The sequence below is a fragment of the Corvus moneduloides genome, chromosome 1 (genome assembly GCF_009650955.1).
Source record: "Corvus moneduloides isolate bCorMon1 chromosome 1, bCorMon1.pri, whole genome shotgun sequence".
Taxonomy (NCBI): domain Eukaryota; kingdom Metazoa; phylum Chordata; class Aves; order Passeriformes; family Corvidae; genus Corvus; species Corvus moneduloides.
Genome location: NC_045476.1, coordinates 16,700,886 through 16,727,289, shown reverse-complemented (window position 1 = coordinate 16,727,289; position 26,404 = coordinate 16,700,886). Strand labels below are relative to the sequence as shown.

The window sequence follows — 26,404 nt, the reverse complement described above, 5'->3', positions numbered from 1 at the left end:
TTAGCAGCACTCTTCTGAAATCTAAATTGGAAATGCAGTTATAAGTGTAGATGAAAAAGGTGTAATGTTGGGGAAAGTCAGGAAATGTAGCTCCTAAGTTTGGCTTATGGCTCTAATTTTCATGTGTGCATCATACAGCTACTAGACACCTGTGCTTGGGACTTGAAACTTGGCTGGTGTTGCATCCACGTGGTGTAAAATGGCATAATAGGACTTTGATCTAATGATATGACCTACTCTTGCAGGAAGGACAACTCCGGTCCTGACACTCCAGGTCTGGGTGAGCTAGCAATTTTTGTGGATGAACATGCAGCCAGATCAGAGAGTTCAAAAGTGAGGGTAGCTGCTCACGTGGACAGAGCCAACAAAGCAGGCGCTTGGCAAATAAAACCAATTCCTGCCTCTCTTATCTTTGACATGCTGCCACAGCTCTCCAAACACCTTTCAAAGGAAACGTGCTGCAGTCAGGCCAAAGTAGCACAGTGTGCTTCCACTGGCTTGGACTCACCAGGGTGCTGAAGTGGTTGCACACGTAAGCAGGGAGGATGTCAGGCATTCCCAGAGGAGCACGTTCTTTGCAGGCATTAAAGGAAGCTGAAACCCAGGAGTTGGCCCACAAACCATGTGTTCCTGCTGTTTGTGGCCTGCAAAATGCAATGAAGCACTCCCAGACAATTGAGGTACAGATGTGGGCACTCTGGTACATGAGACAAGACTCCAGAATCAGTCTAGCAGCTACAGAAATGTTTAAAGTCTGATTTACTGCAAATTGGCTGTTGTTTGGCTGTTGCGTGTGATCAAAATGGGTCATCCTTGCCAAAGGAGGCAAATGCAATTCTGTCAAATAGCATATAAGTGCTTCCTTTGCTAAGTGGAAACAATTGCTTCTCCTCACTTTGCAGACTCCTCTTGATATTTCCTTAGGTGGCACTGACATAGTTCACAGATCAAACATGCCAGTGCTGCTAATATTAAAGAAATAATTGGAACAAAATGTAGGAATGTTGGGTTTTTTTCCCACAGTAAAATTTCAACTTCTTCTACAAAGAAATATGCAATATGTTACCATCTGTGTTGCTCTATTCAGGCCCTACCCTCATTGCATCTAGGAAAGTGTTCCCATGCTGAAACGCTGTATCATTATTAGCAACTACTAACATAGCTCCGTTATTGGCAATGGGATGTCTACAGCCAGTTTGCATCGTCTGTGCTGCTCTTATTTATTTTGGAGAAACAATGAACATAAAATGTCTCTGTGGGATGCTGACATGGTTTGTACAAAGGCAGATGTCTGTTGCAATCTCGGGGGTGGACAGGGAGGAGGTGTCCAAGGGAACTGCTCAGGCACTGAAAGATACTTTCATCAGTGTTTCCTTTGGAAAAGGCTGCTCAAAAAAATGCTAGGGGAAAGGTGGGAGGGAGGCAAAGAGGAGAGGGAAGGAGAGAGGCAAAAAAGCCAAAGATGAAAAGTATTTTTCTTACTGTAGTCAGCTCAGAAGCTTTTTTGACAGATAATTGCTAATTATTTGAGAGAGATGGGCATTTTTCCGCAGGTAACTGTCTCTCACACCTTAAAACCCTGTAGAGCTAGTCTGGAATAGCCTTTAACACTTACTTTAAAAAATCCTAAAGACCAGCAGACAGCAAATGGTCTATTTAACACCTGGGAAAAGCAGATACATTGCAAGAAAATATTAATCTCTTTTCAAAAACAGATGATTCAAGAACATATTTTTAGAGTGCCTTTTAACTTAGACGCCAATTCAGTTTTCTGGTTACTGGGTCAGGGTGCTTAATGGCTGCATCAGACATGGGATGATGCATGAGTGAAGTCCCCGGCTCAATGGCTAGGGAATGAGATCTGCTCTAACGTCTGAGTGCACAGTTGTGACTGCTTCTCTTCAGAATTTGCCAAGAATGCACATTAAAAGAGGCTGCAGGGTAAAAAACTACAGCTGCCTGACAGACAGGCAGCAGCCTCATTTTGCACAACTCTTGTCTGTACTCCGCTGAAATAAAAACAACAGGCTGATTCATAACTTCTAAATTATCCATGCAACAAAAGTGGATTTTTCCCTGCTGTAATGAGAATATAGGAGTCTCCTTCCTCAGCACCATGCTGGGGAAATGGGCTATCTGCCCCCTCACTGCAGCCGGTCCAGACCATACACACTACAACGTTTTAACAACTCATTTGCTAAAAGCTTTTCCATTGAGTGTACTTGATGCAATCCTTAACAGAAAGCCCATTTTTGATCCTGTTCTCCAGATCTCAGTCTTGGTTCCAGATAATTTGGGAGGGTTTGCCATGCTGGCTGCAGCCATGACCGCATGCTCTTGCCATGGGTGGAGGCACAGTGGTGATTCCTCAGGACAGGGTGGAAATTGTCAGACAGCTGCGGCCTTGATGAACTTTGGGAAAAACTTGCCTGCACCTGGACCAAAGCTGGCTATTTTGGTCCTAAGTCCTGTCTTCCCCAAGCCTTAACACTGAGGTGGCTCATTTTCATACTCTTTCTTTTAAAAAGTCTTTTCTGGGCTTGCTGAGGGGACAGACCATGACCCAGCAGGGCCCTGCAACCACCGTGCAGGGATGTGCTTGTGGCCCTACTCCTCAGCCCTCTTCCCAGGGAAGGTCAACCCTACATGATACTTTCATGTATTTTGAAAAAGAAAAACAGAAGGGAACCTTCTTTTCAATAAAAACATATGATCTAAAATTTTAAAATTAATAAGCAGAGCTAGTGACAAACTAAGTATTTACTTAAGCAGAAAGGCTGGGATAGTCAGGGAAATAAAGGTTCTGAAACACCATAACTAGATCTTCTTTGGTTTTATGGAAACAAACATTTGGTTTACATGGATTGCTTCATTTTATTTTTCACATTATATAAAATGCAATTTCTTTGATTAGTAAATTGGATGAGGTGATTTCCTAGCTCCTTCCAACCCAAATGTTCCTATGATAGACTGAAACAAACCTAATACAACTCAGTAAAATTTTATTTTCATATGACTAAAAAAACCCCCAACAAATTGAAAAGATACTTCACCATTTTCTCATCAAAATATGAATAAAATTCATGACAAAAATTGAATTGAATGCCTCCACTTTGGTTTGTGGGGGAAGAGAACTGGACAGCTGGAATTTAAGACATTCCAGAGTCAGACAACGGACTTTGCCAGGTTTATACAGTACATGTTTACAATACAACTTCCTAATATGATTTAAACTAGTTTTTATCCCATGATAAAGGTATTTTTTACAAAAGTCTTCAACTGTTAGCAATTCTTGCAACTGTGTTGCATTTTTCAGTGCAGTTTCCCCCCAGTCAAAATCAGCCAGTCATCTAAATAACACTTTCTCTGATGGAACTCATCTGGAAAACTCTTGTAGTAATTTCCTGCCAAAAGCTATCTAAGATCATACTTAACTAAAAAAGCATTTTCCCTCTAGGTTCCTTAGTAGCAATACAGCAAAAAAGGTGTTCCTTGGGATACAATAAATAAGCACGTGCATGCATAGATGTGCAGATGTCTGAGATTTCCCCAGCACAGAAACATGCAGTTAAGGTTACAGCAGTGACAGTTCCATTATAAACCCATTTTCACATGTTTGGAGCTTTCTGAGCTGTACTGTTTTGTCACTGAGGTTTACATTTGGTCCCTTATAGGTGGTATTTTTTTTTTTTTTGAGGTTTCACAAAGCCTATTAATCCATTTTTGAGTTACCAGAGGGTAAAGAAATGCTTTTCTCACCTCTTGGATTCTTGTAGCCCTGCTATGGCATTGATTTTTGAACAGAAGTCTCTGCAGAGTTTAATAGCAATCAGCAGCCTGATGTGCCTTAATGACTTCCTCTGTGCATTCAAAAAATGGCAAAACTTGACAAGTTGAAACCTTCCAAGGGGCCAGTGCTCACTGAGTAATAGCTCCCAGGCCAGTTTGGGATCATTATTGTAAAGTAATAACAGAATAAAGACATTAAGATTTCCTTGAGTTTATAAAAACGTTTCAAAAATTAGTTTTGTCTTCATAACAGCCCCTGAGTTTAGAGCTATGCATCCAGTTCTCAGCTTGTGCACATCAGATTAGACCCACTGCAGTTATTGTAACTGCAGCAGGGAAGGATCCAAACCATTAAGGAAACACAAAGTAGTTGGCCACAACTTCATTTACTTCACTAGAAACATGCAGAAAAAGAAATTGTATAGTTAAGTGCAGGATGGGCCCCTTAATGTCAATGTTAGATACTGTGCACCGTATTTCTGTGTAATATCTGAATGACAACAATCCCCTGCAAACATAAGCCTGCACAACGCATAAAAGAACGTGGCATAAGCAAGTTTCTTCTGTGTCAGTCCACTTCATTTATCTACAGCAGGACTGGCAGAGGCCAGCTGTGGGACGGGGAATGGATCCTGGATCAGCCAGTGTGATCTCTGTCCCAACCATGCCAGCAATTCGCAGATCAGCTTCTTCCTTTGCCAAAAGTCATGTCCTGATGTTTAAAGGCTTTCAATCAAATTTCTTCTCATTGGTGTAAGTTGGCTTTGAAGCCAAGCAAATATGCAGCCACGATAATGATTTGACTCCTAATGCTATTTTATGTCTTCTCAGAGAAAAGGATGGTAAACTCAGAAGTATTTTTTTTCTTGGATGAATTTTGATTTCTGAAAATTTTGATCATACAGTGAGGGGTGAAGAAACATAGTCATGCAGTGAAATCAATATAAATTAATACTTCCATTTCCTTTTGATTCTATTTTTCTTCTATAGATCTTCCCTTCAGTGGGAGTTTCAGGGCTGTGACTGAGAACAGAAACAGCATCAGGAAGTTGTGACTTTAGGAAGAATCTGACATTACCAGCCCTCATTATTTTTAGCATGAGTAGCATGAAATTTGGTTGCATATTTTAAAGCATCAGCTGCTGATATCATGGTATTACCAAACTTATCATTTACAGCTGAGGAAAGCCCCCAAAATATACTTGATAAAAAATGAAACAGAAATCAGCAGTCATTTTTGAGATACAAGGACTTTTATAAAGTTACACAATTTTTTGAGGCCTGACTTATAATGCCCAAAATTTGGAGTGGATAAAATTGAGAAAGAAAACTGCTGTGTTTTACTGAGGAGAATGTGAGTTTTGACAGGGCCTGTAGAGAGGAGATAGGGAAGGACAGGGCATCAGGTGGAACAAGCAAACCAAAAAGCAGCCTAAAAATGTTCTGAAAGGAGGTGAAGAAACAAGGCAGATGGCCCAGCACATTACCCCACTCATTACATGTACTCTAACAGAAAATGGTTTTGGGATGTTTTTTGGCTTTGTTTGTGGTTGGTTGTTTTTTGATTTTATTTCATTATTGTTCTAGCAGCACAAATACCTTTGCATAGTGTGCATTGGAAGGAAAATAATGTCTAAACTTAGAAAAATCCTACAAGAGACACTGGCATCACTAAAGTGCTCTTCAAAAAAGGGTTTTCTGGGGCCTAAAATAATTTTTTTCAGTTCAAGCAAGACTGGGGAAAAATTTTGTCATTGACTTGGAGGAAGCCAGAGTTTCACCCTATGTGCAAGAATGGGGAATGCTCCCCCCACAACAGACAGAACAGGTCCAAAATCTTTTGTGTCATCTGCTTCCATCCAGTAACAGCTTTATAGAAGTAAGTTAAGAATGAATAACTTAACAGCTGCCCAAGGCGGCTCTAAAGTGCTGCTTTCCCCTGCTGCACATGAGAAGACAGCCATTAGTGCTGCTGCTGCGAGGTTCACTGCTCCTTTGGGGACTCTGCATTTGCAGAATGGCCTGGTTTTGTACTGGCAATACGCACACATCTGAAATTGCTTGCATTTGGATGGTGTTTGGTGCACAGTTTTGAGTTAGTGCCATGTCTGTTATAGATTCTCCTCATCATGGATAATGTGTCTCTTGTGAGCATGAGTCCTATTCTTTATTTTTGTTTGGATAACACTTCTCTCTGAACGTCAGAAGATTGCCACATGCATTTTTGCATAGCATTATATTCTTAAAAAAAAATTAACAGCTAGAAGATGAACAACACAAAACAATGGCAAATCACTATTATACTTCTCTACATTTCCACCAGGCAGTCTCTGAGGGTTTTGCAAACGCTAATAAGCACATCCTCAGATATTTGAAAACCAGAAAAATATTATGCTCTTTAAGGAAACAGAGGCACAAAGATGACGATTGACTGTCCCAAGATCAAGCAGTAGGAGAGAGTTAGCACTATAAGGAGTCACAGTACCACAGCACCCAATCCTGTGTATTTCTTTAAAGATGTTAGTGGGAAGAGAGTTTTGTACACATACAGAATTACTTTGGTCTTTATTCCATCTCCTTTTAAGAAGCTCTTACCCATTCTGTGTAAGTATTAAAGTGCAATCCTGATGAATGGCAAAACTTTAACTGACTTCACTCCGAGTTAACATTTGTTCAGCTACAAAACTGACCTTTCTTCTGAGAATTTCTAGGGAGATATGCAAGTGTAGAGTCAGCTCCTCACTCAGCTGATATAAATCACTGGGGTCCCACTAAGTTCAGTAGAATGATCTTTAAACAAATTGGATCTTTCTCCAAATTAGGAATATGGTCCATGAAAAACAGCTTTCTTTCTTTACATATTTAAATCAAAATTATCTGGTATCTTTCAGATGAGAAAGAGCTGAAGCTGGGATGTTGAAAGGAAGGATTTATTTTCTTTTCTATGCTGAGCATATGGGGACATGCAAAAGTTACCTGGTGAGCAGATACTTATTTTCAGAGTACTCAGAGTTTGATTTCAGAGCATCAGATGAGCTGTGGTTACACCTATGAGTATTTTTTTACTTTGTAATTTCAGGTATGGGGGAGGAATAACTAAGAAACTTACATGTCATTTAGAAGATCACAGGGTGAGAGTGTGCATATGGATAATTTCCATGGAGCAAGTGAGGTGCTTGAAGGTCACACCACAGTAATTTATGCAGCTGCCTAGTAACACAAGTTCAAAAAAAACCTTCCTGGAAAGCATAAGCTGCAGCAGGCAGAGGAACTGCTTAGCTTAGACACTTTGGCTAAGCTTTTGTTTGAAGAATAAAGGCTGGGAGAAAATGGATGTGTCAGGAAGGCCCTCAATATGCACACCTACGTCTATATTGCAATCCGCAACCTGCAATCAGAAGGCAATCCAATTAACTTTTGCTGACAAATTTAGCTAATGCAATATCCCAAATCCTCTACTAGCATTTGTGACTAGTTATGTCACACAGATGTAGGTCTATACATTATTTTTACAGGCACTCTAGCTTTACCAGTTTAGAAACCTTTCTAAACAGTACAGTCTTGGCTACAAACTGCTGACATTTGCAAGGTTTATTCTGCAAAAGTACTGACATTAGACGTACTTATACTAGAATATATCTATCCCCCAGTGCATGCTGAATTGTTTCAACTATACACAAACAAAACCTTAATTGAAATCATTAAATTGGTGCAAAAATCAGTGCATGAAGACTAGGCTTAGAAGTCAAAGATTAAAATTTCAAGGAGTACATGGATACAGTTAGTTTAAAAGTGTAAAAATGTGCAAAGTATGAATGTAATAGCCAGTAGAAGGAGTCTAATTGGCAAATGTGAGACTGGTTCTTGGAGGTAAGTTTTAAGTTTAGTTTGGGGGAGAACTACTTGTGTGGGAAAGGATGAACAGTACTGGTTTCTTGAATAATGACTTACTAGAATGAGAAGAATGAGAAGCAATTTGGGCACTATTAGCTACCCTGTTCAACAGTAATAAGGAGCTTGAAAATTATGTCAGAGAAATGAGATAAAGATGGCTATTATACAGTTGGAAGGCCTTCATCTAGCGTAGCTGTGGAGAATAAATGAAAATGGAAACCAGTAAGGAACATAATACGATCTACTTATGGTATTTTGTGTTTGAGCTATTAGCAGGTGCAGCTGTACTGGCATCAGTGGAGCTGTCTTCACTTGCTTCACAGCTCTATGTAGTCCTGTATCTATTTTATATACCTACATTATATAGTCTATGTGCTATTAGAACACATAGGAAAATTTTGAAATGCATTAGAGCATTCAACTGTGTGGAGTGGTTAAAATGTGTACCTGATTTAACTGCTTGCCATCTGGAACACGAGGAGATGAACCTAAACTGTCTGCTGTAATGCATGTAAAGAAGTTTTGGATTTAGGCCCAGATATGAATATACAAATAGATAAAGTTTACAGAACTGTGACACAAAGTCCCAGGGGTTTTCTGGGAATGTCAAAAACCACTCAGCAATCAGAACATATGCCTTCCATGTTAATATATCTTATGCCGCTGTCTCCAAAACAGATTATGGAGATGACTTTGAAACACGAAAAAAAAGTTTTTATTTAAGAGCTACCTTCGCATATTTTTCTAGACTTAGCTAAAGCTACTCAAATGAAGCGACAGCTTAGGATTTCCTCTAAGAAGGGCTTTTAGCACGAGGGATGTAAGCCTCTCATTTTGCATCTGGCAAAGCGGTGTGATCTATGGAAATAGGCAGCATAGCCTGCATTTCTGCATGGTGATCAAGCTAAACCTTTTCTAAATTGCAGATCTGCGTCCCTTGTTACAGATGAATACATTAGAAGAAAGTCAGTAGAAGTTGTCTGGCTTAATGACAGATTGGCAAAAGAAGGCAAACTTTGATTCTTACTCATGCACTTAGCAACTTGTCCCAAACATTCACGACTAAGAGCTAAGAGCTGGAGAAGAACTGATAACCTATTTATGGTGACCTATGAAGTATGAGGCTGAATCTTGTACTGTACTGTAAATTACTCTGCAAACATCTGAAAACCACTGTTATAAAAAGCAATTATTAATTTGCGTAGTGCCAGAAATATATGTCCTACTCATCAGCCCTGCTCAAGTGAGTCTGTTGTTTTAGTTGACTTCAGTGTGACTGTTTATGTGAATGAGCAAAACTTTGGCTTTGAGGGAGCATTTCTCAAAGCTCGAGGCAGAATAATCACTCCGGTGAGAACAGACCTCTAGTTTTCTCTAGGTTACCAACTTCAAATTAATAAGGAGTGTTGTAAGAAGGAAAAAAAAAGAAAAAGGACTACCAGTATCTTTTTTTCAAAGAATGGCATGGCCCCAGCACAGGGCTGAGCTGTGAGGTCAGTCCTGCCCTGTCTGCAGTGGGCTGCTCCAATCCCATTCCCACACCACAGTTCTGATGGGCTGTGTCTTCATGTGGGGGCACAGAGCAGCCCAGAGCACAAATGTGCAATGGGGCCCAAGTGCTGGGAGGGTAGGGAAGGGATTAACCCAGGCTCTCACTCAGTGTGAGGCACAGCCCATCTGTATTTAGCGGAGGCATGGGACATGTGGCCACTGCAACTCCACGTCAGTGTGGAACGCAGCAGACAACTGCCCAGTTTCTCCTGAACAACAGCTGGTTATAGTGCTTCTGGGATGAACATAGTTTCTTCTGGAAGAAATCATCACATTAACTGGGTGTCTCTTCCACATATGGAGATATTTTCTCAATGGTCCTTTTGAGCCATCTAAATTCTTCATTTTATAGCATTACGTAAAATACTTATAATGATATTAACCTGCAAGATGAGTCTAAATATGCACAATCTGTTCCTGTTTAAATAAATTATTATAAAGTTCACACAGATCATAACCAGCTCTGTGGATCACAGAGTTTCACAGTACCTTACGTGTGAGAAACAATCAGAAATTTGATTTCTGAGGTTACATTTTTAAAAACCTTTGATATTGCCCATGAAAATCAATTTCCTCCATGGAAGTTTAGGACTTGGGAAGGGGGTTATTCTCACATTTTTGTGAATTCCTGCAGAAAAGCAAATGACCTATGCTCCCAAAAAGTTGGCAGGTGACTTATTAAACTTCTCTCAAATCTCCTTCAGGAAGTTCATTAAAAGTCTATTTGGAAATGGCCAGGTGCTTGCTTCCCACAGTGCAAGAGGGAAATCTGTCACCCTGTTTAAAAAATTGTTTGGTTACTCGGGATAAAGAAATAATCATTATACCAAGCTGTGTGGTTTTATGATGGAATACTGTGGCTTGGTGAGAAAAGTACCAAGGTCAATGCAATGAAAAACCCACAGTGAACTCAGACATGATTTCCGAAGTCAGTGGTGGATAGAGGACAGGAGAACAAAGTCTTTCCTGTGGTTCACTTGAAAACAATTTTTAAGATTCTGGATAAAAATAACTCTCTAGCTTGACAGAGTTTTTAGCTTGAAAAAAATGTCATAAGAAAAGATTTTTAAAATTTTTTGTAGGATTGCTAAGGCTGACAAAATTACCTTGTTTGACACTGGATTCTGTCCTAAAATACTACGGCCAAGTCAACTAACAGGAAAATAGCAGGGCTAAGCCTTTTTCATTCTTTATTCTGCCAAACCACTGCCTCTTGCAATCAGGATTGATTACAAACACCCAATTAAGAGGCATTTGGAACATGATCTGAACACTAATCCTGTCTCTTTTCCTCTTTATACCTAATTATCAACCTTAAGATGGGTATTAGCGCTTTAATTAGTAGATTTACTTTAGGAACTTCTACATAAACTAAGAAATCGATAACATAGACATAAATACGTGTATATATGCAGAGTCCTAAAGAGGTGCATGTAACATATGCCTATATCCAAGCAGTTTGGTGTGATATATAAATCTAGACATATACATGTGAGTGCATGTATATCCAGTTTTCAACATAATTTCATTCTTTGGAAATACTACAAAAGAAAATAATTTAATTTGGTTTCTCATCAGCTGCATAAAAATCTCTATATCCATTATCAAATTATGATCCAATGTTAAAGCTTGCAATAAACTATAACTAAGAAACTAAGAAACTAACAGAAACACATAGGGGTTTTTTTCAATTAGATTAGCACGGGAGAGGAGGGTGGAGAGAAGAGCACTATGGGATTGGCTGAAAACATATTGAGAGTTTCATGCGGCTAATTCCAACAACTCTGGGTTTCAATTTAAAAAGGACTTAGACCTTTGTTCTGAATTTGTTTATCTCTGTCCACAGAAAGGATGAAGGATTAGGCTTAAGGGAATCCATATTTGACCCTCAAATTTTTCCTGTCTGAAGGGCATCTGGTTGTAGCACATCTAGACAGAATTCTACTCACAGTTAACTGTTCAGGTTAATAGAAACATCCATATATGACTGGTTTTATAGCTCTATCATGCTACCGTATGGAGACCCAAGTCAAGACAGGGAATGCTCCCATACACAGAGTGCAACACTGGGCTCTGCTTCCAGCCCCTCAGCCCCGAACATGGGCCAGCACAGTCTCCCTAGCTATGACCAGGCAGTCTGGTCATGGATTTCCTAATACCTTTTCTGAGAAAACTCAAACTCAAACCACTACACTAAAAGAACAAATTGTTAAAGAGTTTGACAATAGAGACTTTCACAAGAGTTAACTTCTTGGATAAAAACCAAAGGAATTCTTTCATTACACTCTAATCAGAAAAACAATATAATTTCCAACTTCTTTTAACTCTCATTTAGTCCCAAAAGCACAATAAAATAACAGTATCTTTAGATAGTTGCATCTGTGTGTGCAAATACTTGTGGAATCTTGTGGCAAAGAGAACATTATATATACTTTCATAATGCAGAACCTTTAAGTTAAGGAAGAGCTTTTGGGTTACAACAAGTGTTTTCTGCTTCCATGATCCTGCACAGGCTCTGGGCTGATTCCTTTCCTTGACAGAAACCTTTCCTGCAGCCTTATGGAGGGTACCAAACAGCAGTGGTCATCGGAAGAGCTGTCTGGGTCTAGCTAAGTGCTCCCTGAGAAAGCCTTTGATGTGCTTTATATAAAGCAGAGAAATTCCCTCAAAGTGCATGCAGAAACATGAGATACCACATGGCCCCCAAACCTACTGCAACAACTCATCTCAAACTAAGCCAAAACCACTTGTTTCTTGTTTTAGGAACAGAATGAAGGATAGCCCCCTTCACCCCTTTAGTACTTCCAATTAATCTCTTGGTAACCCCAAACAGCTCTTGAGGGAGACAAAAGGGGTACGATGCTGCCTCTTCAGCCCAGGTATGGCCTTCCCTGCGCGTCGGTGCCCACATCCCTCTCTGGCTTTGACAGAGACATGTCCAGCCCATTGCTCACCTCTGCCCAGGCAGTGCAGCCCACGGTGGAGTGACTGCACATGCATGGGCTGGATGGATTAGTTAATGAAGCTCAGAGCAAGCAGGGGAGGGTGGGAATCCTTCCAGCTGCCCTCAGCAGTGAGGAGGGGGCATTTCCACCTCTCCTGGATACCTTGTCCTGCTGAAACCCACTAAAGAGCCAGTGCTGATGCTTAGCTGACGGAGCCGAGACAGTAAAGCTGTATTTCTGTTGGAAAGCTCAGAGGCCTTGGCTCCCCTTCCACAAACCTGAGTGACTGTTCCTGTGCTGCTCTGCTGCTCACCCTGCCTTGTCAGCTGCAGGCACTCTCTGCCTGCCGAGCCCCACAGTGGCCGGGCAGAGGGAATTAGGAAGCTCTGACTGACATTTGCTATCCAAACAACTGATACAGTCATTAACCATCCTACAGGGCCTGTGCTGAACCCTTCCCTGCAGTCATCAAGAATGATGGGAGACAGCTCTGTGGGAGTGGAGGGCAAAGTTCCCACAGTAGGGCTGCACTGGGCCCAGACCGCCCCTTCCCCTGAGATGTCCTTGGGGCAGTTTGTGGGAGCAGCTCAGAACTGTCTAGGCTTCAGGTGCAGCTGGGGCAGTCAGGGAGCAGCTGTTGTGTGCAGCTGATGGCAGGACCCTTCTGACAGGCTCAGTGGGCAGCTCAGCAGGATCCTTCATGGGTGGTGCTGCAGGTGGGCAGCAAGGACATAGGCACTCTTACTCTCATCGGCTCAGCCCAAAGGGCTTGAACGGCCCCTGCACAAAAGGGACAAACGCGAGGCACAAGGTCTGCACAAAGCAGACCTTGCTGCATGGAAGAACAGGAACCAGGATTTAGACAAAAGCAAATGAAAGCTTAAACTATGCAGAAATGAAAGGAAGGCTGAGCCATGACTTCACTTGCTCCTGTTTATTTTACCAGCCTGAGTTTGTTATACCTACAGATTTGTAGCATAAATCCATTGACATTATTTAGAAATAAAATGTATGGATGAATTTCTAACATCATTAAGGTCTATGGGAGTTATGTGAAGCTATACATTCACTCTGTAGGTCTGAATACCTTTGCTTTCTTCCTTACTCAAGGACCTGGAGGAGCCATTTTCTTCTATATAAACAACCATAGATATGTTTTGCTCTGTATTCTATAGCTGACCACAATTTCTATAAAGCTCTACTCTCATCCATGTAACTAATCCCTAGTAAATGCAATATGAAGAGTAATTATCTGTGACATCTCTCCTGTAACTTGAATGTTTCCAAAATGGGCAATTTTTCCATTCTGAGTGATTTGACAGCATTGTCGTACATAATCCACAAGTGTTAAGCAAGGATGATACTTATTTTCTACATCTATAAATGATAGCCATTAAAACAATAGTGCTGTGTGGCATATCTATGAAAACCTTGTAAAACAATACAGTCAAGTCTGACAACAAAGTTAATAATTTGTCAGTAAGGAAACCACTATTGGGCTTTCTCTAGCCAACCCTCCACCTTTCTTAAGCCCTTTTCTTCTGAAGCTTCACATTCATTTTCTTAATGTTTTTAACCTAGTGTCTGTGAAATTTTTATTGCTCCCTAGATAATGACATCTGATCTGAATGTAACCACACACCTCTTTGCTCAGCAACATTTGTCACAAACCATTATAAATTATCATGCTGATAGTGTACATTGCTGGGAAACCGGAAAAGTTCCATAAATTCAAAGTACTGTATCAGTGACATTCTTGTTTATTATCTAGGTATAAAGTTTTACTAGATTCAAGATGGCTACATTTACACAGTAGGATACTTCAGCAACACGAGACTTGTACAGCTTGCACTAAGTGCTGAAAAGCATTTACCACATGCAACAAACACTGGAGCATTTTAACTAATATGTGGCCATATGTTTTGTCTCTTCTATTCATTTTAACCATGCTCCTGACTCCAAAAATGCATGCTTATTATTGGGACTTGCTTGAGAAAAGGCAAAACGGCAAACAAAAACTACTTTTCTCTTAAAGCACAACCATAATTTCTGTTTCTTGGCTTCCTGAAGAGGAGGCATAATACTCATTAAAGTTAAATGTTAAAAGAGACTATGTATTTTTTCATTATATATGTCCTTGATAACAATCTGTGGTCGACATGTTTGTACACTTCTTGTCGAAACCCAGTATTTCCATAATGCTGGTACAGTAGTTCCGTCTAGAAGACTTTTTATTAGATGAACCTAGCTTGTGTGAACATATTTTTAATTATTTGTGTATCTTTATTCTCCAAAACTGTAGAAGCTGAGTCCTTCAGAATGCCTCCAGAGAAAAAGGAATTTTCACCATGTTTACTTGAAATTTAGAACAACTCAAATGGTCCTGATTGTCAGAAAAATATACATATATGAATTTTATTATCAGTCATTTGAGAAATACTTATTCATTAAAGCACAGCATAATAAGTAGGTAAATCAAGGGCATATTCTTAAATTAATTCCAAACCCTAACATACAAAGAGACTAACTGGGAACAACTTCAGTAACAGCTAATGCTTAAATGTGCTGCTTTTGATTCTCCTCTGAGAATCAACCTTTCACCAGTTTTACATTTCAATACGTCTAGACCTCTATATAGAGCAATATTTTTTAAAGTTAGGTAAAGCCTCTCGATTTTCTTGTTGGCACTATGAAACAAGAAGGTAACCTTTCCAAAGCCACAGTGTTTCCCTTCCTGGGCTCAGGGGTCCTTGTTATTAAAGTTGTTTTCAATGCTAACTAAGGTCCAAGATGCAATGAACAGCATTATAAAGAGGATTTTGGGAGCTAGGCCAGCAAGCTAATCTTCTCTAGTCTACTCTAATTGTATGGGACATTTTTTGTTCCCAGACATGAATTCCCTTATCTCTCATTTTCTATCTGCATTTCATATTTAAGTGGTTATTAATTTCCAGTGCTAAACCTTTCAATAAACTAGAGTGTAACCTAAATTACACATTTCTAGATTGCAGACTGAGTTTCTAATACACTAAGCATATTAGAAAAACAAAATATACTTAGCTGGAAAACAAAATAATCTTGTGATAGGTTTATTGCATTAATCGCCTGTTGTATTTAATATTCAGTACAAGGAATGTGAATTTTGCAAGCAGATGCTGAAATTTCAGACAACGGAGATTGTTGACAAATTCCTGTTGCTGAAATAATTTTTCTGTTGTTCTGGTCCTTAGTTGTTTTTTGTGGTTTTTTTTCCACTAATACAATCCCTCTCAAGTTAAAAAGAGCAATTTTCAGTATAAATGAAGTAGCAGCTGAGTAATTTAGCAAAGCCTAGAAAATTAGCATTTCAGCACAGACAAATAATGGTAAAGTCATCACCACCACACACTGCAAAGACAATGCAAACAACCCTGTTGAGAGACTTCCTTCCACCCACTACCATCTCATTACTGCTTTGGGCTCCGTTTCAGGGGAAGAAATAATGCAGTGGGGAGAGTGGACAATGAACACTGAGAAGGAAGCAGCACAGGGAGGGAGTCAATCCTTTCCCTGGACCCAGTTCAGCTCAGTCTAGCACTGTTTAACACAACACTGTGCCACAAAGATTACTTGTTCTTCAAATAATTGTATGCTGTACACCATTTTACTGCTGCCAAAGACCATGTTGGTTTTACAGAGTTGGAAAAACATGCATTCTAGCAAGGGAGGAAGAAGATTTGACACTGAAATATGTTTGATTTAATTTCCTAATTTCCATCTAAGAGACAAAGAGTGACAAATATTTTAAAGCATTAGCAGCGTTCCACAGAATGAAAGCAAAACCTGTATTAAGAAGACACAGGGAAGTGACTCATTGCCTGAGTACAAGACATTAAAAATTAAAGAATGGGAAGTCAGTGTGTGAACATATGGTGTGAATACGAGCTGCAGCTCCAACACCACAGTAAAAACTCATTTTCGCAAAGAGTCAGTTTAGTTTTAGGAGCACAGGGTTTTTCTGCATTATCACTCAACTATGGCACTGAAATGCTGATCTATAAGTGCTTATAAAATACCACAAAAAGGCAACTAAGCACCACAGTGCATCATTAAAAAACTTCATTTCAAGAGAAAACAATAATTGTGGTCTAAGTAATCAATTTATTAAATAATAGGACAAAGATGTGAATGGCAAAAATTAAGTGCTTGAGTACAGGCTCTCTTTCCCTAAGTCCAACACTCTAATCTCATGGTCTATCACAATGACTTCTGATAAACTGAGCATCATTTTATGGCACCAAATCCTGTATACTCCCATGAAATACCAAACACCACCAGCTATTGAGTTTAATCTTTCTGACATGCAGAGAAAATCTTGACTGGTAACATTAATGAACAGCAACTCTCTTGCAGTTATCAGAAGGGGATAAAAAATTATGATACACAAGAAATATTTCAATAACTATGATACTCCAGAAATACTTAAATAATGAATCACGAAAATGTTTTCTTCGTGAAACAAGCAGGCTGAATTCAGAGTGCATGTTGAAGAGGGGAATGATCTTCCACGTGTTGCCTTGTGCAAGCTGTGAGATTTACAGATTTGGGGAAAAGTGGAGAACAGCTTCTGGGAGGTTCTGATTCCCCTTCTCACTTCTGGAACGGGCGGTCAAAGGGAATGCGAGGACAGGGGACAAAGGGAGCCTCAGCTCCCTCCTTCCTCCTCTCACAGCACTACAGGAGAGCAGGAGGACGGGAAAGAAAAGCTACTGGCTATAAATCAGCAGCAAAGGGAGAAAGAAGGAAATATGACTATCAGTCCTCCACTCCACTGCCCCTTGAAGGGTGACAGTAAATGCCAGACTAACTCTGCGTTAAGAAGATTCGGCAATTTATAAATGGCCTGTCTCTTCCATGGGCTGTTTGTAGTCGTGGGGGTATAAGCGGAAAAGGAACTCCTTTCTCAAACTCAAACAAGAGACTTAAAAAAGCAAGCGGGCCAACAAACGGTGCCTCACCACAACCGCACCCGCACTCCGCGCATCACCACCGCCACCCGCTCGCAGCGCACCGGGCGGACGCAGCTCACAAACCTCAGAAAGCCGTAAAGATATTTTTAACCCGCACCCCCCCGCCTCCCTCCCCGCTCGCCCCCGGCCCGGGCGCGCCCCGCCGAGCGCCCGCGGTGGCCGGCAGGTGTCGCCGTGGCGCTCCGCAGCGCCGGACTCACTCACTTGCAGTCGCGGTCCTCCAGGTCGAAGTGCGGGTTGAAGTTGATCATGATGCGCTGGTAGGGCTCCGGCGCCTGGATCAGCCACTCGCACTTCTGGCTGGGGTGGTAGGACTGCGGGTAGCCGGGAGACGTGAGGTACCCGGGGCTTAAAATTTTGATCGTGTCTCCACACTTATCTGCGGGGGAAGCAAGCACATGGGCAGGTCTCAGTGCCCCCGGCAAGCATCCGGGCGCAGCCCGCAGCAGCGGACCCCGCCGACTGCCGTGGGAATGCTGCGAGACCGCAGCCTTCTTCAGGCAAACTTATGCTGCATACTTCTGCTTTTAAAGACATCTCTGCTACTTTCTACCGAAGGGAAGAGGACTCCCTCTCCGTCCCCATCTTTAAATCCGGTGGCTGGACAGGCAGCAGGTAGCAGAAGCACCCCATTCCTAAGCCGTCCCCTTTTTAAAAGCCCTCCGCTCCAACAGTGCCCCTTACAGTGTTAAAACCTTGCACCTTCATAACAGCGTTAATGTCGGCTAAGAAGGGTACCCGCGACACAATAAACTCCAAAAACTATAATCTTCTTAAGTATGAAGTTTTAAGAAAAGCTGGGAGGAGATGTTAAGGAATGCCTTTTGACACCCTGCCCAGCTATGGGATAAGCCTGGTCTGTGTCACCAACCACTGGGATTATCTTGGTGGATCCAAGCTCATTCGCAGGAGACCCTCCCTTTGTTTTATCAGCCCATAAATCTAGGCAGGTTGAAACTATCTGTGCTCCTCAAACTCAGGGTAGCAGAGAACAAAGTAGCTCTAGTGAAGCAGAAATCATCCACTATTTACTCTTTCAAGGAAGTTTGTTCATGCTTGGAGACTGCATCAAAGTAATGGAGCAGAACAACATCCCTTCCTCTTCCCTTCATTCCTTCCTCTCCTGAACAACAACAAAGATTTATTTCTAGCAGCAAAATAGTTGCAAAAGTTTCTAGAATCACAAAGTGTGACTGTGAAATGTGGAAAGGCTGCATCTTGCTCCTTTGGTCAGCATTGTCAGGGTTGCATTTTAAGGTTTATAGGAAAAGTAAAAAGGGACAAAAAGTCCAACCTACACGGCCACTCACTTCACTGTCCAGTGCAGTGTTATCACTTTTTTGACTACTATGGATTCCCTTCTGTGGGCCTTCAGGGAGGAAAAAACTTTCTCCACGCATTGGTTGATTAATTTTGAGCAATAAAACATGACAGTAAACTATGGACAGGAAGAATGTCCCCTCTAAAGCAAGACTATATATCACTACATCTCAATAATGGTATATACAGGCTGCAGTGCTCTATCTAATACATTCCCTGTGAAAGCAAAATGGCAATCCTTGCTCACAGCATGAATTTATAAATATACAGGATTTTATTGTAGGAAAAACAGGTCAAATGGAAATGAATGAGGAAGCGCACATCAAAAATGCATAAAGCAACACTCTTTATAGAAATTATTTGCCATAAATTAGGAGGGAAGGGGTTGATAGGTACTCAGATGTATGGTCAAAACCCAGATACTGCTAAGCACATAGCTGGGAAAGGCTATCTTATTATATTTCCACTGTGCCTTTACAAAACAGGCTGTTTTCCTCTGACCAGAACAAAAGGCGTTGCTGCTCAAAGCTCAAAAGCTGTCACTGGTGATCTTGCTAATCCGCTGTCTGGGGCTCTCAGGGAATCTTGCCTTTTCCTCTCTGTGTAAGCATACTCAGAAAGTGATCTTGTCTCATTAAGCCCACTCCAGCCCTGCAAACAACATGGCAGAGTCTGGCATCTGTTAAATGCCTGAAATAAAGCAGTGCTGCTTCTAGTCACTTGACAGAGTCACTTCAGAGGACGTTGAGGTGGACTCACTACCACCAGCGCTCCTTAATCTGCGACTTCTGGGAAAATGACAATGTAATAAGATAATGCGGTCTGCTAGACTCCTTGGCTCTGTGCAATCTCTCTCACACTTGATTAAGAAGAGCAGTTTCTAATGACTTTGGACCATTAGTTCCAAATAAGGTTAATGAATTAATTTAGTGGACACTAATACTGCGTGTAGGTGAAGGCGGCATTAGTAGGTCTGGTAGGTTATAGAGGAGGTTAACGGCCTTGGTGACTCCAGCAGGACCACCACATTAAACACTGGAGGAGGAGGCTTCTGCCCAGCAACTCGCTCTTCTCCCCTTCTTTTAACAGGAAGAAAAGATCAACAAGAGCTTGGGGGTGGCCCCATTCTGTCCCTCAGAGGGACACGGTGGCACTGTGGGTCTGTGTGGGAGGCAGCTGCCCACACCCTGAGCTGAGCTAGGGGGATGAGCAAAGTGCATCTCTCAGAGCATCTCCACACTAGGCTTGGTGCACCTCTCTAGCACTTTTGCTCCTGTGCCACAGCATTGGAGGAGGAAGCTCATCCTGATTAAACTAAGCAGCCTCCTCAAAACATATTGGGAAAGAGATTAACTTCCATCATAAAACACGCGATTTTAATACTCTTGCTTGACACTCCAGTTGCGGTCCCTTATTAAAACAATATACCAGTGTAAGTGGAGTGTGCTCTCCTCTTTTAATTACTTTGATTGAAAACCCAGTCAGGCAAAAGTAAATATTTGATAATTAGTTAATAATAATTGCTCAGGATTTGTCAGGAAAGGAAGACTCACATGAGCTGTTTCATGTGCAAGAGCTAAATGTCAAGCAGTCCCACAATTAGACCATCTTTTAAAAATGCATCATGCTCACTGCAATATTCACAGTGCCCTGGCATTGTTCGGGGAAGGAGGAGCACGCTGCTTTTAATTAGTTGTGTTTTCAGGGTCTGCCTGACAGTAAACTAGCCACACCACTCCTTTCTTATGGGATTTCTCCTCTTGGAAGGGAGTCTTGAGCCTTCACAGGGAAGCTCAGCTCCCCTCTTGGCACAGTGTAAGTTGCACGTAAACTGCAGACTTGGGAAACGGGTACTCTAGATAGTTCTCTGTGTGAAGACTATTCGCAGGTACACACACAGCTAGTAGGAGGCATGACCAAAATTTTACGCTTTGGGAAAGAGAAAGGGCGGGCGGGGAAGAGAGCCTTCCCTTTAAAGTGTTCATTATCTTTCAGATATCGGAGGAGGGACATTTAATTGCCTATGGGACGGGACATTATTAAGATAATTGGCTGTCCTGATCAAGTGAGAATGAGCAGCCTGCTTTATACAATAACCCGAAAGAGCAGAAAATAAAGTCGGAAGGCAATGTCAGGGCGGGCGGTCCTCAGGCGGGGACTGCGCCGCATCCCTCCTCCGCCAGAAAGTTCCCCCCAGCCGGCTTTATATCGGTGCCGGTCCCACGGCCCGCCGGGCCCCACCGCCCGCCTACCGTGCCGGCAGCCCCGGAACCCGGCCCCGCAGCTGCCCTAGCCGAGACCCGACGTCCCCCGTGTCACTCACCGCTCCGCAGAGCCCTGGCGAGGGTGAAGGTGAGGGCTGCACAGTGCAGGAGAAGTCCCCAATCCATTTTTCCTTCCGACAGCAGCGAAAGGAGGAAAAAAATAAAAATGCCCTCCACGGACAACTCTTCCTTAAATCTCCAGCAGGAGCGAGGAGCAGAAAGCACGGTCCGCAGGGGCAGTCCCGGGGGCAGAAGGAGGCTGGCTTCTCTCTGTGCCTCAAGCCGCCCGCATCCTGTCATTTAGCTCCGGCTCCCTCTCCCTTTCCCCACACTTGTTCCTTCTCCAGGCGCCGCTGCCCCTGCCATTCCCAGCGAGACTAGAAAGCCAAATGAAAACGAGGGAAAAAAAAAACAAAAAACAAAACCAAAACCCAACAAACACACAAACAAGACAGACAAAAAATCCTGGCGGCTGCCGGCACCTCGGGAGCGCTCTGCTGGGCGGGTTGCTCTGCGGAGGGGAGATAAGGAAGGGAAAGCGGCCGTGAGCGGGGACCAGCCGGGCGCCGGAGTTTAGCAAACTGCGTCCCACCCGCCTGCCCCGCTCTCCAGCGGCCGCGGCTCCCGCGGGGCCGGAGCCCTGGAGCCCCGGGGCGGCGGTGCCCGGCGGTGCCCCGCACTCACCTGCCCCGGCGGGAGGCGAGCGAGCGCGCTGCCGCCGCAGGGACTCCCGGCCGGCCGGGGAAGTGGGAAGCGCCCGGGCGGCTCCTGCTCGCAGCCTGAGGAAGAGGAGCGCAACTCAGCGGCAATAAGAGAGGCCGAGGAACCGCCGTCTCCCAAGCCCCAGTCCCCTCCCCCTCCCCGCCCTCCTCCTTCTTCTCCTCCTCCTCTTCAGCCCCCCAAGACATCGTCAGCGCGGAAGAACGAACAAACAAACACGGCAAGCCCCAGCTCTGGCAGTCAGCCGAGGCGGGGACTCGCGAGGGGCAGAGGGGGGCGAGAGGCGGCGGCCCCCGCCACTGCAGGTAGAGCTGATGCAGGCGGCGGCACCACCTGCGCCCGCCGCCCCGTGGGCTCCTGCGCGGCCCCGCGCAGCCCTGCCCGCCCTGCCGTGCCCTGCCCTGCCCTGCCGTGTCCTGCCATGCCCTGCCCGGCCGCCCCCGTCGCCCCGGCCCCCCACGCAGACACGCACACATACACGCATCCCTGCCCACCTCCCGGCTCGCTCGCCTCGGGTGCCCCGCGGGAACTCTGCTCCGTCCCCCCTCTGCCACCTTTTCCTCCTCCGCCACCTTTCCCCCCTCCCAAGACTCTCTTTTTGTTTCGTGCGAGAGTGCGTCAGTCCCTACGTGCGTCCCTCGGAGTCCCTGCCGTTCCCCAGTGGGACACCACCGTCCCCTCTGGTCCTGGGGGAGGCTGGCTGTGCTGATATGGGGTGAGCTGCGACGACCTCCCATCAGAGTATCCGCAGGTGTCAGGCTCATCTGGCCACTGCCCTCTCGTCCCCTTTGCATACCTGCATCTCGGGGGAAGGCCTCCCTGCATCCCCTCCCTTCCGACCCTCTTCCCATCTCCCTTCTCACCCACTCTTGCTGTCATTCCCGTTTCTCTTAGCTTCTGTTGCAGCTTTGACCCCCTCAGTCTGTCTGTCTCTCATGAAGCCTCTTGAGGGGCTGAGGAGCTGCTGGGGTTCCCCAGGGCCGGCTGTGCTGCTGAAGGAGGCTATGCAGCATGAAATCCCCACTGGGGAGTCTGTGTCTACTCCTGAGCATTCTCCCCACCGCTACTACTGGCACCAGAGGACTGAAACAAAGCAGGGACATATTGGGCTCTGAATCCTGCTGCTTTGGCTGCACGGTCTGGTGCTCACCAGCTATGGGCCCTGTCTCCTCCTTGCCCTATTGCCTTGCCTTACAGGCTGTCCCTGCACCTGGGGAGTGATCACCTAGCTGAACCCGACTGCTTCTTTAATGGGGAGTATTTTGCAGTCCCTCTATGTGAAGGCAATTCAGTCCCTGGGGTAGGGGTTAGAAGAAGAGCTCCAAGGCTGAAAGCTGAAACACTGTTAAATAATCCCCAAAGATTGGTCTGTGCCAGGAAAATGACCTGCGGCCAGTGGTGGATGTCAGCCACTCTCATCTCCCAGAGCAGTTTGGAAATAATTTGTTGCTGGTGCACAGTCAAGGCAAACTCTGTTAACGCTTCATCAGGGAAAAGGCCTGATAGAAGACCTACTCCATAAGGAGTCTTTCTGAAGGATGCAGAGGGAAAAGAGCTGGGCTTTGCTGAGGATAGGGTCATCCTCCAAGTGTAGCCACGACAGTAAATCCCTGTCCACTCTGAAGATGTAACCATGTTTGAAATAGTTTTCAAACATAGTTGTAAGTCTACAGCCACACAGATTAACTACAAACATAGAAACTACAGAAACCATATACAAATCCAGTCTCCTCCATCCCTTTGTCTCTAGCACCGAGTCTGAGACTTGCACTCGGACTCTCCCTTGCTGCCCTTTTGAAGCCCTGAATTTAAGGTTGGCTGAAGTCTGGAGATGAAGTCCATAGGAAATCTGTCTGCTGGTTTCATACTGCACTCTCTCACCACTACTTTCTGAGTTTTTTCCAGACATTCCCCTTCTCTTCCGTGATTGCAGTTCTCTAATATTGTGCACTAAACTGCAGTTTGATCCTGTTATACCCTCTGTACACTTCATTCTTTCCTTTGTCAGCTTCTGCCTCTGCCCATGCCCCTGCTCCTGCCCTGTGTCTGCAGGCAGGCTAGAATCCAGGCAGGCTGGAACTAGTCAGATTGAGTTATTGGGTTCAGTCTCATTTCCCTGTCTTTAGGCAGTCTCTGGATCATCATTTGCAATACTTATGCATTTTCTTGATTGATTGGGATGTATATTTTATGGGTAGCACATTAAGCCCCCTTTATTTTTTTCTTTTAGAGACATTCCCAGAACACGGGGGAAGGGGAGAGTTTACAGTGCTTTCTGATTATTAAAACTCTCATGCTGCTGAACAGTCCTTGAGTTAAATGGGTTCTGACCTGATCATAGTTTGTCTGTTTGAGCAACAATATAGCTTTTAAAATAAAGTAAATCTATTTTTGAAGACAGAAATTACCTGCTGATGGTTGCTTACTAAGGGTTTGCAGAAATATACACATAGGTTAGTTTTAAAGCCTGTTTCAGAAACCAAGAGTAATTCCCTAAGTGACAGATACCCAGAAAGCACGTACATCAAAAAATACACTTAGTTCATGACAGTGATGGCTCTCTTGCTTTGGGATTAGCATTGTCTGTCAGGTGATTTCTAGGAATCTGCAGAAGGGATATAATCATTCCCAGCTGTACACTGAAAAGATGCTTCAAACCAACAAACCAACCAACCAACCAACCAACCAACCCACCACCCAGCCATTGTGTTTCATCCATGTTTTTCCTGTCTGATTAACAAGTTGCTTTTTTGCAGATGGCGATACATTTTGTTAGTAGCTAGTGTATTTTAAAGAAATTCCTTTCCCTGAAAGAAAATTTAAACACTTAAATGCAGACATAACAAGTACTTTAGGGAAGATGGTACAATGTGATAAATTGTAAGATAATGATGAAGGTTGCTTTTATCACCTGAGCCTACCCTGTAATCCCTAATCCATGTACCAAGGTTTATTTCAACATGCTTATGTCTCAAATATCAGTGCTTCCTCTTCTTGCAGAGAGAGATGTGCAACAGGCTGCAAAGACAGCTGAACAGGAATGGCCTCTATTGGGGTTAACATGGCCCATGCAAGAGGATTTCTGCCCCTCCTTGGCACTGTGTGGGTATTTTGGATTCCACAATGGGACTTTATTTATTTTTATTTTTTTCCCTTTGAAATCTCAAGGCCTAGCAAATATAGCAGAGTATGGTACATTAATATCCTTTCCTATCACAACATGAATGGCACTAGTCTAATTTTTCCACCCATCTGTTTCTCTCTAGTTCATGGATAAAAGCACAGGTTTCTTCTATGTATGAACTGCCCTGAAATGATGAGTGAAGACATTCAATCCTTGGTTTACATGTATTTACCTGAAAATATTTAATCTTTAATAATCTTGAATATAAACTGGCATCAAATGAAACATTCAGAAACCTCTTTTTATAATCCACTTCTCACATTTTAGTCACGGTATTTTAGGTCCTGATCCTGCAACTGCTTACACATTTGTTCAGCTCTCCATTTTCACATCAGTAATGGGATTTTATGGCAAGGATGAGTTAGTGTTACAAAGACTGAATCTGAATCTAGTGTATGTAAAAGTTAATGGAGTGGCTAGCTTTGGGGTTTGGGTTCAGGCCCATCTTTGCTTCATAATTTGACTTGGTGTTTATAATGCTTTTTTGAAGATTGTCTGTGCTTCTGTTATAAACCTGTTTCTCAAGAAGTTTATAATTCAGCCATAAAAAAATATTTGCCGTGGGCTAAATCATGTAATATAAAACTTAAAATTCCAAAGGAAAAAAACATTTTTTCCATTTTAACAATAGCAGACCAGAGCAACTTTGATGTTTACTCCTTTATGTACTCACATAGCACATTTAATTAAAAACTAAGTTTGGCAAATGATTAATCAATGGCTGGAGACACCTTTATTTGGTATTATTTTGAAAAAGAAACACAACAAATTAAACTCATCCGTAATAGTAAAAGCCTGAAAATGGAGACTTCCTATGAGTATTTAGTGCAGAATATAAATATATTTGCTTTATGACTAGTGTCTACTAATATCTTCATATACAGTCTGGTGCTCATTTATATCCTTTTCTCTAATGTTTTCCTTTTTTTCTTTCCACTTATCTTCCCCAATAATCTCTCCAAAACTAGGCTTCTGTGTCATCTTCTGTTGTTTTGGCCATATGAATCACTACTTGGCTTCCTGTTGCTTACTGTACTGAACCAAGCTATTTACCCATATCTGTAAGATCAGACATACATTTTACCTTGTCTGTATCTCTCCTCTCTCAACCCTTTTATCTCCTACATCTTTTATCCTCCTACTCAGTCTCTCACACCCAATGCTTTTTTACCCTGTCCTCTCATGTTACACCTCTTTTCCACACAGAGCCACATACATCTAAATGATCCCTCTTCTTTTACTGTGCATCTTACCTTTCTCCAAAGAACCAGTGCAAATACATTTATTTTCATAAACTGTGCCATCAGATTTATATACTATTTAAATTTATGTATGGCCACGTGTTGCAATATACACTCATATCCTAGACTCCATTGGTTAGAGATCAGATTCATTTGTTTTTACATCATCTCTCCACACTGACTACGTTGTTTGGGTCAGATTGACTTTACAAATATCTTACCAAACTCTTTGGAAACACAACTGTGCCATGTCATAAATGCCTTATCAATGTCCATCATCCTGTCTAAACACATTCCACTCCAAAAAATTAACACTGCCCAAGGCTTTATTAGCTGATTATCTGATCATCAAAAGTCCAGTGTTTCCATTTGTGTCAGAGGCAAATTATCTCAGATATCATTATACTCCCATTTTCAATTTGACAACAAGCTCATCAGGTCTCTCCATGGCCTAATTCCTCTATTGCTTGCATTGATATAGCTGCCA

The 26,404-nt window shown here is 42.8% G+C and overlaps 1 protein-coding gene across 3 annotated transcripts in view; it reads right to left on the bottom strand.

The window, feature by feature from the left end:
* Positions 1–21,588, bottom strand: part of NRP1 (neuropilin 1) — a 113,984-nt gene extending 92,396 nt beyond the window's left edge. For 2 of the 3 annotated variants that reach the window (XM_032100210.1, XM_032100218.1), the window contains exons 1-3: positions 21,457–21,587; positions 20,832–21,283; positions 17,393–17,567 (exon numbers count right to left, since the gene is read on the bottom strand). In XM_032100210.1, the coding sequence (XP_031956101.1) occupies positions 17,393–17,567; positions 20,832–21,072 (416 nt within the window). In that variant the 5' untranslated portion in view covers positions 21,073–21,283; positions 21,457–21,587. Of the gene's footprint in view, positions 1–17,392; positions 17,568–20,831; positions 21,284–21,456 lie in introns of all 3 variants that reach the window. The other variant, XM_032100201.1, reaches the window with a different exon arrangement.
* Positions 21,589–26,404: the final 4,816 nt, after the last annotated feature.